The sequence below is a fragment of the Arachis stenosperma genome, chromosome 7, assembly GCF_014773155.1.
Source record: "Arachis stenosperma cultivar V10309 chromosome 7, arast.V10309.gnm1.PFL2, whole genome shotgun sequence".
Classification (NCBI taxonomy): Eukaryota; Viridiplantae; Streptophyta; class Magnoliopsida; order Fabales; family Fabaceae; genus Arachis; species Arachis stenosperma.
In genome coordinates, this window is record NC_080383.1 from 53,399,269 (window position 1) to 53,415,120 (window position 15,852).

Genomic DNA, 15,852 nt, shown 5'->3' on the forward strand with positions numbered 1-15,852 from the left:
AAATTTTTGTTTAAAAGATGGTTACATAATTTATCCAAATCGATTTAAAAAAAACTATTTATATAAAATAAATTAATTTTTTTAATCAAATTAAATAATAATATGGGTCAGAAATCTAAAAAACAATTTTATGTAGTGAATTTTCGCTTAATGCAATATAACAATCAACTCTTAAAGAAAATACAAATTAGGAAAAAAAAAAACTAAAGCAATATCAATATGTGCACAAAGAGATTTTTCCTAACTAAAATCCGCACAAACTCTCAACAACAGCAACTACTACACAAAGGAACTAAAAAGCAGACATGACCAACCAGCCACTAATAGAAACAAGAAGGGAAAAAAACCCTAATAGAGTTATTTAAATATTTTTCATTATATGTTTTTGTGTAAATATATTTATTTTGATGTTTTATACTTTTATTTTTCAAAATAATAACTAAAGAGATTGGATTTGAAGAGGTGGAGGCAACGAGGGTGTTAGAAGAAGTTGTATACTTGTATGGTTAAACCATCATCTTTCTCATATCATATGGAAAACCATCAAAACAATAACCCGACCCGTGACCCAGACCTAGCAGAAGAAGAGAAGAAGAAGCGAAACCAACACCCTCAGGTTTGGGGCACGTGGGAGGAACTCTTGCTAGCGAGCGCCGTCAACCGCCATGGCTTCAAAGACTGGGACACCGTCGCCATGGAGGTACAGTCGCGGACCTCCGTACCCAACCTACAAGCCACCGCGCTCCACTGCGAGCAGAAATTCCACGATCTCAACCTCCGATTCGCCGACCAATTAAACGACGCTGTCCCGCCGCTTCTCCAGAACGGCGCGGCCTCCGTCGATAGCTCTGATCATGTCCCCTGGCTCGACGAATTGCGGAAGCTCCGCGTCGCCGAGCTCCGCCGCGAGGTCCAACAATCCGACGTTTCTATCCTGTAAATCTCATCATAAAAATATTCTATTTAGTTTTCGGTTAATGATTATTGTTTAACTTTTCTGTAGGTTTTGGATCTAATTTCCTTTTTTTTCATTTTATAATTATTTCTTTTCCTTCAAGGTCGTTGCAGTTGAAGGTGAAGAAGTTGGAGGAGGAGAGAGAGAAAGAAAATGACGGTAAAGTCGATGAGAAAGCAGATCTGGCGGTTTGCGGCGAGGCACGGCCGGGAAACGATGGAACCGGCGGAGAAAGGGAAGTTCCGGAGCCGACCGGTTCTGAACCGGAGATTCGCCGGCTCGAAGAGAGCACCACGAACACCGATAAGCTTTTGCCAACCACCGGTGACGAGTCGGACCGGGAAAATCAGTCGGTTAATGAGTCGAACTCGACCGGTTCGCGGTTTGAGGGAGGGAAAACCGGAGCAGGAGATGGTGATGGGAAGACGGGGGTAGGGGCGGTTCCGGTTCATCCCGGTCCGAAAGAACCGGATCCGGTTGGCAGGAAGCGGAGACCGATTGGGGAGGAATCGAATAACGGAAGCTACGATACTGAGGTTAAAGTTCCAACGTGCGAGTCGCAGCCGCCAAGTGAGGAGAGGAAGGCAGAGGATGGTGACTCGTCCGAGTTGCGTGATGACTCGGTGGTCCACTCGGGGGAAGGGGGACGAGGGACGAGGGAGAGCAGCGAGGTGCAGAGCTCTGCTAGCCTGACGAGGAAGAGGAAGACGCGGCGGAGGAAGGAGGCTTCCGGTGGTAGTGGTGGCGGCGAGGTGGCCCCGGAGAGTGACGAGACCATGGTGAAATCCGAGCCGTTGATTGGGCTGTTGGAGATGATCAAGGCACACGAACACAGCTCATTGTTCGAGCGCCGTCTCGAGAGCCAGGTATTCCATTCCACCCTCCCCTTTTCGAGAGGATATAATTGGGATTTCACACACACTCAAAAATTTGAAATAACTAATTTTTAAGTTTTAACTCCCCTCCCTCCTCTTTCTTTCTTTAACAAATTAATAATTTACATGCATGCACGTAACAAATTTTTTGCTTCTCTTTTAGAAGAAAAAACACCAATGGATTAAAACATGTATATTTAAATTAAATTAAGAAAAGGAGTTTTGCTTAAAGACATTTATGATTACAAATATTACAAATAAAAAATTATAATTTAAAAATATAATTTTTTATATTGAAAGAATAACAAGTTTTTAATATTATTTTTTAACGAATGTTCTTAAATACTCTTTAATTAAATCTTTTAAACAAAATACATATTTTGATTTGTTGTTAAGAAAACTTGGGTATACAGTGGCAACAAGGAGGGCATTGCATACGTTCCCTAAATCATGACAGTCCAACAAATGGGGACCACTCTTGAAATTTATTGGTTTTTTACGGGCATGAAGTTTGTGAATAAAAAATAGTCCAAGGAAACAAAAGTAAGTTTAACTTTATGAAATAAAAAAAACGCCGGAAAAAATTTGGTCACAAGTAAAACTTTGGGGGAATTGGTAGGTACCTGCGGGCTGCGGCAAAGACGTTGGCCCCTTTATCTGCAAAGCCGATATAGATAATTAACCGTCTAAAAATTAAAAGTAACGAATTTATATGCATTAGTAATTTCATAAGTATCTTTCCTATATATAGTATTCAATTAAAAAATATATATTTATTATAAATATTACTTAAATCCATCGATTCAAGATGTCATGCAGGCAAAATTATTTTCTTTACAATAGGACTAGCTTTATGCCGAAAAAGGATCAATACAAGACAACCATTTTTAGGCAGTTTTTCCTTTTCAAGCAAAAGATAATTTACTTCATCAGGCCCCCTTATTAATTTTTTTACACAAAAAAATAAAATTTGCATCTTTGTTTTTAAGAAAAAAAAAAAGATTATGGTTTAGCCGAGCACATAAATTCCTTTTAAGCCCAGGATTGGGTGGACTTATGTAACGTGGTAACTCATGGTTGAAAGCCCATAGTTTGGTTTGGTATTGGGCCATGTTACCGTATTCAACACGACCCAAAGTATTCGAAATGGCCGAATTATCCATGTTTATATTGACAAAATACTACCACTATTATCATTTTTCTTTGTTTCTCTACTTGCTCCCATGCTTCGCGGCGGTTACGTGTTTCAGTGTTTGGTCACAGGTCGTAATCAACTAACCATGTCGCGTATTATTATTTCTTAGATGTTTGAAAGTCTAATCCTTAAGTTGTGGATTAGAGGGAAACCATGGCTTGTAGTTGTGGCTGGTCGTTTAATAATATGGAACAAAGAAAATCTGGACGGTAGTGGAATTACTAATGGGCCCTATAGCGCCTATATTGTTCCTACCTTGTTCTTTTACCCGTCCGTTCTCGATTAAACAACAAAAAGTGAGGCCTTCATTTTGCACTAGTGGATATGGTTTTGGTAAAACTAATGTTTTAACGCTAATGTCTAAAGATAATCAAATCTGTTTTACTTATAATCACCACACAAAAAATCTGTTTTACGTGTTAATGATTGAAAAATCCACTTTTATGTATCAATTAGCTCGTTTATTTTTATTTTTTCTTTTTAGAACTTTACCAAAAAACAAAATTAGCTTTTTATTTCTTTTGTTCAGAATAAATATATTCTAATTTTACGTCCTGAATGTAACTAAAATATAAAACTATATTTTCTATTTAATTTTTTATTTCAAATGCGTGTGAAAAATAGAATTTGTGTTTGATCATTTAATAAACTCAGATTTTAATTATTAATACTGAAAGTATTGGATTTTCAATGTACTTTTTGACAAGAGAAATATTAAAGGATTATTAGAGTTTATTATTTTTTACCATTACTTAACTATCAATTTAATTTTTTTAGTCAAATAATTTAGTAATATATTTTATCTTATATTTTTAAATATTAATAGTAAAAAACAATAAATTCCAATAGTCCTATAGTATTTTTGTTTTGATAGTTTTATTAAGAAATAGTAGTTATTCGACACTTTTTTTTCTTGTTTTTACTTTATCTTTTAGTCTAAAATTAATTAATTCTTTATTTTTTTTCCATGTTAAAAGTATTGGTCTTTAGAATTCTTCAATGGATAAAAGTAGGACATTTTAGGTGAGTTTGTGTAATTATTATAACAATTTAGTAATTTGCTCAGTTTTGGCCTGTTCTGGTACATGGCAGCAGGAATCGGAAAGATACAAAAACATTGTAAGACAGCACGTGGATTTGGAAACCATACAATCGAGACTCCATAAAGGACATTATTCCTCTAGCACCAACTCTTTCTTTCGTGACCTTCTCCTCCTCTTTACGAATGCCACCGTCTTCTTTCCCAGAGACTCCCTGGAATCAATGGCGGCGCAGCAGCTGCGGCGCCTCGTCATGGCAGAGATGAAAAACCAAGGCCAAGCACAATCTGATCCCACCCCACAGAAGACGGATTCCAACCCTCCAAACGCTCCTCAAGCCAAACCAGAATCTCTCCTTTCCAAGCACAAAGCCTCTGCTCCAATATTGGTATGCCGAAAACGCAGTTCAATGTCATCTAAACCTTCTCCGGCGACCTTTGGCCAAAAGGGTGACCAACCCATCACCGATAAGAAGGAAAAACCATCTTCTGATGCAAAACCACCCATGAAACCCTCTTCTTCCGAGACAGATGAAGATGAGCCTCCCAAGGCCAAGGAAAAGCCGGTCACTGGAGCTCGAAGCCTGAGAAGAAGCAACAAGAACCTCAGCAGCAACAGCAATTCTGGCAATAAGAAACTCCCCACTAACTCCACCATAAAAGCAGGGACTTTGGTGACCAAGGCTGTCGAAGCCGCAAAACCAGACAAGAGCAAAGCAGAGGGAGGGCAGGACAAGAAGAAGAATGCCGCTGCTGATTTCTTGAAACGAATAAAGCGAAACGCTCCAGTGGAGGCACTGAAGAGTGGCAGTGGTAGTGGTGGAGGAAGTAGTAGCAGCAGCAGAGGTGGGACTGCAAGTATGAAAGAGCAAAAGAAAATTGTGAATAGTGGAAAGGGTGATAATAAAGGGAAAGAAAGGGCGTCAAGGCATAATAACGGTGGAGGAGGAGGGTCAGGGGATAAAAGGAACAAGAACGTTGTTGAGAATAGCAAGAGGAGTGTAGGTAGGCCTCCAAAGAAAACAGCAGAAAGCAATACAGCTTCTGCAAAGCGTGGGAGGGAAAATAGTGCTAGTGCTAGTAAGGATAAGCGACCCAAGAAACGTTCTAAGAAATGATCACAAATTTCATAATTAGTTAGGCCTTTTTTATTTTTATTTTTTTGTATATTATTATTGTCAGAGTGTCTTTCTTACTTATTTTACACTACTAATTTATTGATCAGTTGTGGCCTGTAGTCAGTTCAGTTATATGTAACTTTTTGTATCTCGGGTCAATCCTTGTAACATGTTTAACTCCTTACTTTATTCCTTCAGTGGAAACCTCATCGTCTGTTTTAATACATGTCACAGGTTTTTTGTTTGACCAATAAGAACCAAGGTTGTGAGAACTAGACTTCTCAATGAATTGATAAGGTAACTGTTTGTTGGTTTAATGATTTGATCAAAGTTTAACTAGTTTAATTAAATATTAAATAAAATTATTAAAAATTTAATATATAATTTTTAATTTAATAAAATTTTATAATTTTATAATTTTATATAATAAATTATTTATAATTTAATATTAAAAATATACAAATAATTTTAAATATTAAAATTCATAACTAAATTAAAACGCATATAACAAAAAACACATAATGTTTTATTATCAAAAAAATATTAACAAAGATCAATACTAAGGTATTAATGTGTTATAAACCTTTAAAGATCCTTCATTCTATATTTTGGATAAGCTCAAGCCATCATTATAGAAGAAACATAGCATAACTACTTAGATGAAAATAGCAAAAACTTGAGACTGTCTGCAAACTTTTAGTTCTTCAATATCGTTCATACTAGTACGAGGAAGACCCTTCCCTTATATTTCCTTTTTATCCTTTGAAATAATATCCATCGCCATGAGAATGTTAAGAGCATCATAGATCCTTCTACGGATATTTTTCTCATCATATTGTTGCTGTGATAAATGTTCAACTCAAGAAACATAAGTTACTTATCTTAAACATTCACTCTGTGAAAAAGAATATAAAATAAAAATTTCTTTATATGAGAAAACCTGATCGGAACACAAACCACTGTTGCCTAGATCAGCAAATTCATCCACAAGATTATCTGCTATCTGTAATATAATCACAATCACATTAAAGTGAAATAGCAAAATCCAGACAATCAGTAAACCACTAAACCCAATATTATTAACAAAACTACAAAAGTATTAACAAAATCTATAAATCAACAACCCAATATTATTAATAACAGTACAAATTATAAAACAAATAAAAATAATTCCAAGTAACAGTACTTACCAGTAGCGATAGAAGAAGGGCATAGATGGCAACGATAGAGGAGTTGGAATTGCCGACGATGACAGAAAGAGAGCTCGAATAGAGGAGACGATGATGGCGACAGAGCTTCCACACGACAGCGACATAACTTCCACACGACGGCGAAGAGATTCCTAGGACGGTGACGGAGCTTTCACACGTGATACAACTTCCTACGACGGCGACAGAATTTTCACATGCGATGTCTGTCCCCAGCGGAGAAGAGTTCGGTGATGACTACAAAGAGGGTCGATGGTTGCGGGGATACGAGGCTGCGTTTGGGGACTGGGGTTCTTTCAATTATCAATTTTCAGAGAGAAAGAGAGGAGTGGGACTAGGGCTGCATTTAGGGGATTACTGGATTAGGGCTCTTTTTTTTCTTAAGGGTTAAACGGCATCGTTTTGAGGGGGTGATACCGAACCAAAAACCCTTAACTAAACCGGCTGATTCCCACAGTTTACTGGTTAATCGTCGATTTGATTAGTTTTTTGACCGATTTTTTTCAAGCGGTTTATGAGATCAATCGAACTGGAAAAGTGACTGGTTTTGGTTAATTCGGTTGAATTGGTCAATCCGGTTTGATTTTCAGAATTATGATAAGAACCATATGTTTAAATTTAAAGATGCTAGATAAACGCTGCTATTTTACCATTATTATAAAAGATTGATAAGTGCATTGATGTGCCAAAACTTGATGGATTTAAATTTTGCAAGTGCACCAAATTACTTCAAGTAATACCACAATGAGTAGATATCGTTCCCACGAGGATTAAAGGATTAAGTAGCAACTTCTAATCAAATCTTTAATTAGATCAACAAACTTTTGTAGTGGATGACGAGATCTTGAAACAATAACAGCAAAGTATGTAAATGAATGCTTATGAATGATTAGAGAGATAAACAATGACTGGAAGATGTTAAGGTTTTAGAGATGTTTAATTTTCATAAAAGGAAACATTCATGTTTATTTACTTTGACTCTGTAATATACTTTCACGACAAATCATATATAATCAAACTTCAATCCCTTGACAATTCAATTTCTCTTTATCTTATTTAATCGCTAATTTCTTGGTTTATTAATTAAGAAAAAGATGTTAAGTACAATTCTGATTTAAAGTTGCACAACCTTTCAAAAACTATCCATAGTTAGTTTGAAAAATTATGAGAATGAGTTTCAAGCTAATCCCAATTTTAAATTTTCTAAGATAATAAAGGAATCTAAGACAGTGTTAGAATATTTTTCAATACTTCTAATCATTAAGAATAAGAACAAAACTCAACTCTTAAAAAGTATCAATGCATTAATCAAAATAAAATAAATAATCAAACTACTAATCGATAAAATCAAACAGAGCTCATAACCCTAACAAAAAGAGAATTAGTGACTCATGGTAAATAGAAAACTAAACTAAACTAAAGACTGCGTGATCCTGGATGATCGATTTTCCGATCATCTCTTTGCTTATTTATATCCTAAATCTATCATAAAATTCAAATTCAAACTAAATCTAATATTATCTTTTGAAAAATAAGATAACTAAAACAATAATTTAAATTAAAACCAACTCTTATCTTTCTAGAAGAAGCTAACAATAACTAATCATTCAAATCTTAAATCTTTGGAGAGTTTGGGCTGAATCAAAGTATTCTAGAAGAGATTTATAAGCATTGGTGCTGAACTTGGGCACTGGTGCTAGGCTTGGAGCATTGGCACCAGGCTTTGATAGTTGGCATCGGACTTTGGACCCTCCTGAGAGTGAAAAATTACTTAAAGTTGGGCGCCAGTCCTTCTTCCTTCATAGGCGCTGAGCTTCAATTATAACATCCTTACTATCAGAATATCTTGCTTAAGTCATGATATTGCTAATGGAAAAAAACTACGTATATTCCCTGTATTACCTATTTACATATATACGAGCCTTTAAGAATGAAACTTAAAACGAAAGGCATTATATATATTTATATTCTATTTATCTCAATAAAATCAATAATTACTATAATCCAACAGCTACATCTATTGTCATGAATAAAAATACATCTCATACTTCTATACACATTTATATACATACAATAAGTAATACAATTCCTTGCCCCTCATAAAATAGTAAATTCTAAAATAATAGCGAAAGAAAAATAATTAAATACAAATTCATTCTAAAATAAAGAAGTAAATGTCCAATGTTCAGTAGAATCTTTAGATCCTTCTTCGTCCATTTTCTTGAAAATTTTAGATATAAGGAGAATGAGAACCTAACTCGAAGGTCTCAGTAGAGGGATTTCAGAATTATCATAGAAAGATGTGTAAAATAAAATTTATTTTATGGCAGTGATTAGTGCTTGTCTTATGAATCTTTTTTCTTGCAAACTTTCCTTATCTTCCAATTTTTAGGATTCAAATATCATTCTTTCCTAACTCATTTCTTAATACTATTACTTCTCTAAACTATTATGTTCTCATAATTCTCTAATTTAATTCACTGTTGTTTATTTTTCTTATTTTCGATCATGGGCTATATTACTTTTTATCTCTATCTAGATTTACTATTTAGTCAATCTCTTTCTTGAATTACCTTTTTTCAGCACTTCCGAACTAATAATTGCAATCATAAACACAATCAATCAAATACACAATCACACATATTACAATTACACAAGTACATACAAACAGGCAAACAGACAAACAGACAAACAATTTCAAGCAATACACAAACAAATGCAATACGATTCATGCTTGTCCTATTGGTCGTGAACTTACTTGTCAGTTAGATTGCCAGAACCCGACACATCCGGTAGCTAACCCGAACATCATCTCTCTATCGTGCATCCCTAGTAGAAACATCCCAAGCTTATCACAAGCTGGTTTCAAAGAGAGAGTGATGTGTCACTTTCTCATTGGAGGCAACGCTATCTGTGATATAGTTCCTGCCACACTCTTGGGATATAGTGCCCGCCATACTTCACGTCTAGAGAGAATGTGGGTGGACAAAACCACCATCTCCATATCACACCACAATTACGAGCAAGCAGGACAAAACCATTATCTTTGCCTGGTGTAGGTGCCTCATCAACAATGCAAGTGCGACAAAATCCACGTCCTTGCCAATTCATTGATCATATCTCAATCATAATCATGATCAAACATAACGAAGATCATAATCAAAACCAAAATCGAAATCAGAATCATAATTCTTTATGTTCATATTCATCACAAGGATAATTATCCTTAAGCGATGAACGGGATAAAACCACCATCCTCACCAAGGGTGGGACGAAACCACCATCCCCACAAAATAACAACGCACTGAGCAAGCGGAACTATACCGCCATCCTTGCCAAAAAATCAAGTAATATCACAATTCAAATCACTTATTGGCATCTTTTTTTCCTACAAATCATATTTTGACCCAGTTATTTTCAATAATAATATACTACATCCACATCATGCCAAAACTCACATTCCTTACTCATTTTCTCTTTATATTCATACTCGGGGTCACATACACTTCAAAGACTCAATTAAAGGTCATTCTATTATCAGATCACAAAACATATGGCTCACTTTTAAACTTTCTCAAATTGACCCACATAATACTTAGGTTCATCCTAAGACTCAAATTATACTTTAAGGCCATAGTAAATTTCTAAATTTAACCAAAGTTTTATTCTTTCAAATTAATACGAATATCGAAAATTTTATACCTCAAGAGTCGTAATACCTCAATTGACCCAAGGAAAATTCACCATTTTTGGCTACTCGTTTCTCATACATAGTCTATGTCCATATATGACAATTCACTCATTTAATCACAATCATTATCCACATTAATCAACCATTTATAACCGATCTTAACTTTGCACTTCAATTATCAATGTTGTAACCAAGGTTCTGAAAACTGGACCAGTCATTAAACTGCTCTGATCACTGATTTACTGGTTCACTGGTCCAATTGGTCCAACCAGTGGTTCAACCAAAAAAACCGTTTTAGAATAAAATAATAAACAAGTTATAAATAAACATCCTAAAATATCTTCTAAATTTAAAATACTACACAAAAAATTATCAACCAAGTTCATATGATCTTATCAAAATACAAACTCAAAAGTTATATAGTAAAAATAAATATCTAAATATTAAAATTTGACCTAGTTTAGAAATGTCAAGAGACAAAGGATTATCAATTTCAAAAGAATGTTGAGCTAGTTCAGTTAGAAAATGTTGATCATTCTGTGGTATTATGCTAACTGAACATGAACCTGAACCTTGCAGGATGACCTTTTCGGTTTAATCTTAGGTAGCGTTGCATTCATCTGTTGTAAGAGAGCTCTCTTAGCAACAGATTCTTCTTGCTGAGCAAGCCATAAACGGGATCTAGTGTTGTTTCCAAGTTGAGGTATTAATATACCAAGTAGTCATTGAATAAGAAAGCATAGCATATCACCAACTACCTATACACTTTGACTCTCCTTCCACTACTATCATCATCATTCATCAGTTTATTTATATATGCCATTGGCAGGTAGCTACCCTACTCATTCAGCAACAACCAGCATTTGATTTGATTTCCACTTTTAGCATTCAGCAACAACCATTACAAAACAACCACATAACAACAATAGTGCCATAACAAAACAGCACCATAACAGCAACAGTAGCTTAACAAGTCACTAATCAGAAATTTCAAATTCAAAACACTGATCAGTGATTGCAGAATCACAGAGCCAAAACAAAACAGCAGCATAACAACAACAGTAGCACAACAAGGGAAAAAGAACAATGAAAGTCACAAAAGAAATTAGCAATCCTATTCTTGTTTTGTGCATTTAGTTACTCATAAACAAAACTCAACTCCACCTGAATTGTTAATTTAACCTTGGTCTTATGGAATCAAAAATAGGAATACATTACAGTGCTCTTTCTTCTAAAATTCAAGCAAAAACAAAAAGGAATGGTTTTAGTAGTTTAGTACCTGTTTCAGCATTCAAACAGTGTACATTGATTCAAAACTCATGTTATTCCATTGCATTGTTCTCTAAGGAATCCAGTGAACTTTAGGGCTCCCAACCCCACAACCTCCACACCCACTTTTCGCATCGTTTTGCCATTTAAAACTGTAAAACAAACATTTTAGATGAACATGTTACTGTGATGAAGGTCACTGTCGGGAAGAACTTGGAGAACTCCCCTGAGTGTGATGCACAAAGACTCGAGGAGACAAACTCCTGACTGCGATAGATGGCGACAAACATTGATCAATGATCACAGAATCATAGTGCCATAACAAGTAACAAAAATCATAAATCAGTAGCATTACAAAAGACCCAAGAAATCAAAAATCACAAATTCAACCTCAAAACCCTAAAACAGAGTAACAGACTCAACAGAAATTAGTAAATCACTGTTTCACTAACCTTTCACTGACAGCAGGAAGACGAAGGCACGACGGCGACACCACAATGCACCAGCTGGAGGCCTCGACCAGCAATTTCACCTGGGAATGGAAGATGTGCCGAACTAGAAGGGGGAGACGCCGTGGAGAAGGAGAAGGAGGAAGCCGCGGAGAAGACCGGTGAAACACCTTTGACAGGAACTGACACGATAAAGCTACCCTTGGAAGAGACCTTAAGTAAGATCCAAAAAGGAAGGGCTACAAACAAACAAAAAACCAAGTTGGAAAATCGGCAATCTCAGTATTACGATAAACAACAGTTTAAGATTGATGAGAGCAGCGTCAGGCCAAAGAATCAAGTTAATCATGACAGATAAAAACCTACGAATGTGCCAAGACGAGCGCAAAGAAGACAGGATATAAAAACTACTAAGTTATGATAATAGCAAGCTTCAGAGGCCACCCAAATCAGTCCATGAAGCACGAAAGTCACTTTGTTTTTCAAAAGAAAGTTGCTAAACAAGCAACAGAAATATCAATAGTCAACAAAACACCATTTACAAAATAAAAGAGTTCAAAGCCCACAGACCGGGCTATACACAAATTCATCAGAAATAATCAAAGAGAGTCCAAAGGTTTCCCAGTAGCAGCATCCCGGGGTGAAGGAGGACGAGTCTAAAGAGGCACTGCATCTACCGTCCCATCATCCTGGTTCAGGATCTGAACATCAGGATCGGACTCAGGCTGAACGACTTCAGCAGCCTGAGAGGAAGAGGGTGACACAATCGAGACTTTGGTAGAAGGAACAGGAGGAGGCTCAACATCATCATCATCAGGGTGCTCGGGAACGATTTTGCCATCCTTCACAACATTATCCAAGCTAAACAAGGCAAGGTCAGCCTCCGGGGCAATAACCCGAACCTGTTCCTTCAGGTTCTCATAGGCAGCAGTTACGCTACCCACAAGATGACCCTGGAGCTCGGAATAATCAACCCGGACCGACTCTAGCTCATCCCGAAGACGCATCACTTCTCGGTAGGACACGGCATAGCTTTCTTTGTGCTTCAAAGCCACATCCTCAGCCAATCGCACAGAGGCCGCCAGGGCAAGAGAGCTGGCATTCTCCCCTTCCAGCTCCTTCTTCAATTTAGTCACCTCCGCTTCAAACTCCTCCTTGAGACCCTTCATCCGATCAAATTCTCACTTAGCTTCCTCCATAAAAGCTTTGGTAGCATGCAGAGGTAGATTTTGGGAAGTGCGATACAAAGCAGCTCCCATATGGGCCATCTTGACACTACTCCGAGTTATAAAATCCAAGTGATGAAGGAGAGATACATCACCCATTGAAAGAGCACCATAAAGTGCGATATGCTGGTCCACAAAACCAATAGGATCAAAATCTGGGGCATCTAGATTGAAAGGTTCAACAGTTCGAGGTCTTTTTGGAGGAGGGGCGGCCGAAGAAGAAACCACAGCAGCAGTAGAAGACTGAGGGGGATCCACTAAACGGACTCGAGGTGTAGGGATCATTCTCCTCGGGCCAGGAGAGCTCGGCACGGATGGCTTCAAAGGAGCTTGGGAAGTTCCTCCCCCATCAACCCGGGCCGAGATGTTTTGAGCCGCAGTAGCTTTCCTCGCCTTCTTGAAGGCCTTCATTGCATCATTATTTTTGGCCATCTCTGCAAAACGAAAAACAACAATTTATCACGCCAGGAAGAAAGCAGGAGAAAAACAAGATAAACAAGATATATCAAGGCAGTACCCAAAGCAGTTCGAATAAGGGACGGATCTCCTAATGACTTTTTAGTATCCAAGTGAGGAGGTTCTCCCCAAATATCCTCCAAAACACTCACAAAGGACTGCTCGACCTCGCTCAACATCTCCCAAGTATATCGGGATACCACTACGTTCCTTTGCCACTCTAAGGGAAAGCAGGGCTCATTATTTTCATCCAGAAAGAAAGGTTGGGCTCCTTCAACAGCCCGGACCTTAAAGAAGTAGTTCTTAAAATCCCAGAAAGATTCGTCATACATGGAAAAAACCTTGTGCCCCTGGGCAGACCTAAAAGAAATCCAAGAAGCCTTCTTCTTGGTAGTCCCAGGTTTGGTCAACACAAAAAGATACAGAAAAAGAGTTTGAGAAGGCGTAACACCAAATTCTTGACAAACAAGCTGAAAAATCTTGATGAAGCCCCATGAATTTGGATGGAGCTAAGACGGGGCTACGTTACAAGACCATAACAGGTCAGTTTCAAACGAAGTAAAAGGAAAGGTGATGTTCATTTGGCTAAAAAAGAAGTCATAAGCATAGAAGAAGGGACGCTCCCCCTGGATCAGGACTGGGAAGCAAACTCTATCGCCAGAATCAGGTGCTACCAACTCATAATTGCCCTCCTGATCCACACTGCTACAGACACGATGATGCTTTCTAAGCGTCGCACAAAATTCTGAATCAACTAAAGAAACACACAGCAAGATAAGAGAGTTCAGCCAATCAGACATCCCTTCGGAAACCTCAGAAGACGCCTCGACAATATTTTTTCGGGAAGACATAGCCAACTAATCCTACAAAGCAAGAAAAATATTGGGTTACTAAAAAGGTAAAGACATCCCAGACGAAATCAAAACAACTCGGACAGCACATTCCAGCGTGGTATAGCTAGGGGTGGAAATAGGCCAGGCGGCCTGCCAGGGGCCTGCAGCCTGGCCTGTGTTTGGCCTGGCCTAGCCTGGCCTGATAGGAAATAGGCCCAGGCTCAGGCTATTAAAAAAGCCTATATTCTTTAAAAGGCCAGGCCTAGGCTTTTGAAATAGCCTGTTGGGCCTGTCAGGCCGGCCTGAGCCTGCAAATATATATATATATATATATATATATATATATATATATATATATTTTATTATACTAGTTAAAATGTTATTAGAAGGATTTGAACTTGGGTCTTTTATCTTATAATAATACCTTTATCCACTCAGCCATTTGTCTCTTTAATTATATATGTGTATTTTATATCAATATTATTCATAAATTTATTATTTTATATTTTATAATTTTAAAAATTAAATTATATCTTAAATTTAATTATTATTTAAAAAAAAATAGGCCTATTGACAGGCTTCAGGCCAGGCCAGATTTAACAACAGGCCAGGCTCAGTACTCATTAAAAAGCCTATACTAGGCTACAGGCCAGGCTAAGGCCAATATACTCTATTACAGGCCTGGCCGGTTAAGAGTAAAGCCTGGCCTGACCTGGCCTGTTTCCACCCCTAGGTACAGCAGATAAAAAGAAAAACCCCAGGACACAACCCAAGGTCCAGAGGAATCCTTTGGAGGCAATCAGGGAATAAAGATTCAGGAAAATCTACAAGACTAAGGTCTCAATAGAAACCCTTTCCAAGAAAAACAAATGCGAAAAAGATCAAACGAGTCGCCAAAAGAAAAGGCTACAACAGTTCAGAAATCAGCAGTAGCACACAAAGCCTTAAAAGTGCCAAGCCAAGAAAATACACTCAGAAGCATATATAAGGTCAAAAGAGAAAAAGCATGCATCACAGTAACAAACCAGGCGCGATAAAAATTCAAACTTTCCAACATGCACTCAGTCAAAATCAAAGCTCCAAAGTCAAACACAACACAGCAGAAATAAACGGCGAAGGGAAAGCAAAACCAACCTGAGAAAAGAGAAGAATACGCAAGAAGGTTGAAGACGAGGATGTTAGAAATCGCCGTCGAAAGCACTTACGATCGCCGAACAAACGTTGCAAGAAGAAACACCAAGAAACGTAAGTTTTCAAAAGAAAACAGAAGGAGAGGAGAACAAGGGAAGTCACAGCAAAAGCAAGTGAGGAGAAAAAATGTTTCTCGAGAGTAAAATTCAAAAATAAAAGCCAAGAGAAACGGAGCATCAAAAACTAATTAATGGGGCATTAAAAACCCTCGCACGTTCCCAAGGCCAGTACGCTAATCCAAAAGCGCGCATTTTCAAAAGGAAGCAAAACGTTCTGCATTCAAAAAAGGAACCCTACAAAGGCAAAATCAACAAAATGCTCGAGTTCGGCTTCACCTGAGAAGGTTC

At 37.4% G+C, this 15,852-nt stretch overlaps 1 protein-coding gene across 2 annotated transcripts; it reads left to right on the forward strand.

Moving 5' to 3' along the window:
- The first annotated feature begins 288 nt into the window (after window positions 1–288).
- Window positions 289–5,454, forward strand: LOC130941475 (uncharacterized). 2 transcript variants are annotated; one of them, XM_057869998.1, is made up of 3 exons: window positions 289–936; window positions 1,059–1,821; window positions 4,118–5,454. In XM_057869998.1, the coding sequence occupies exons 1-3, from the start codon at window positions 503–505 to the stop codon at window positions 5,180–5,182; spliced, it is 2,262 nt and encodes a 753-aa protein (XP_057725981.1). In that variant the 5' UTR covers window positions 289–502; the 3' UTR covers window positions 5,183–5,454. The 2 variants fall into 2 exon arrangements, with proteins under 2 accessions (XP_057725981.1, XP_057725982.1); XM_057869999.1 differs by having other exon boundaries at window positions 291–936; window positions 4,121–5,454.
- The last annotated feature ends 10,398 nt before the right edge of the window (window positions 5,455–15,852 follow it).

Coding starts and splice junctions, on each gene's coding strand:
- LOC130941475 (XM_057869998.1), top strand. CDS start 503: ATGGTTAAACCATCATCTTTCTCATATCATATGGAAAACCATCAAAAC. Junction 937..1,058: donor CAATCCGACGTTTCTATCCT/GTAAATCTCATC, acceptor TTTTCCTTCAAG/GTCGTTGCAGTTGAAGGTGA. Junction 1,822..4,117: donor AGCGCCGTCTCGAGAGCCAG/GTATTCCATTCC, acceptor GGTACATGGCAG/CAGGAATCGGAAAGATACAA.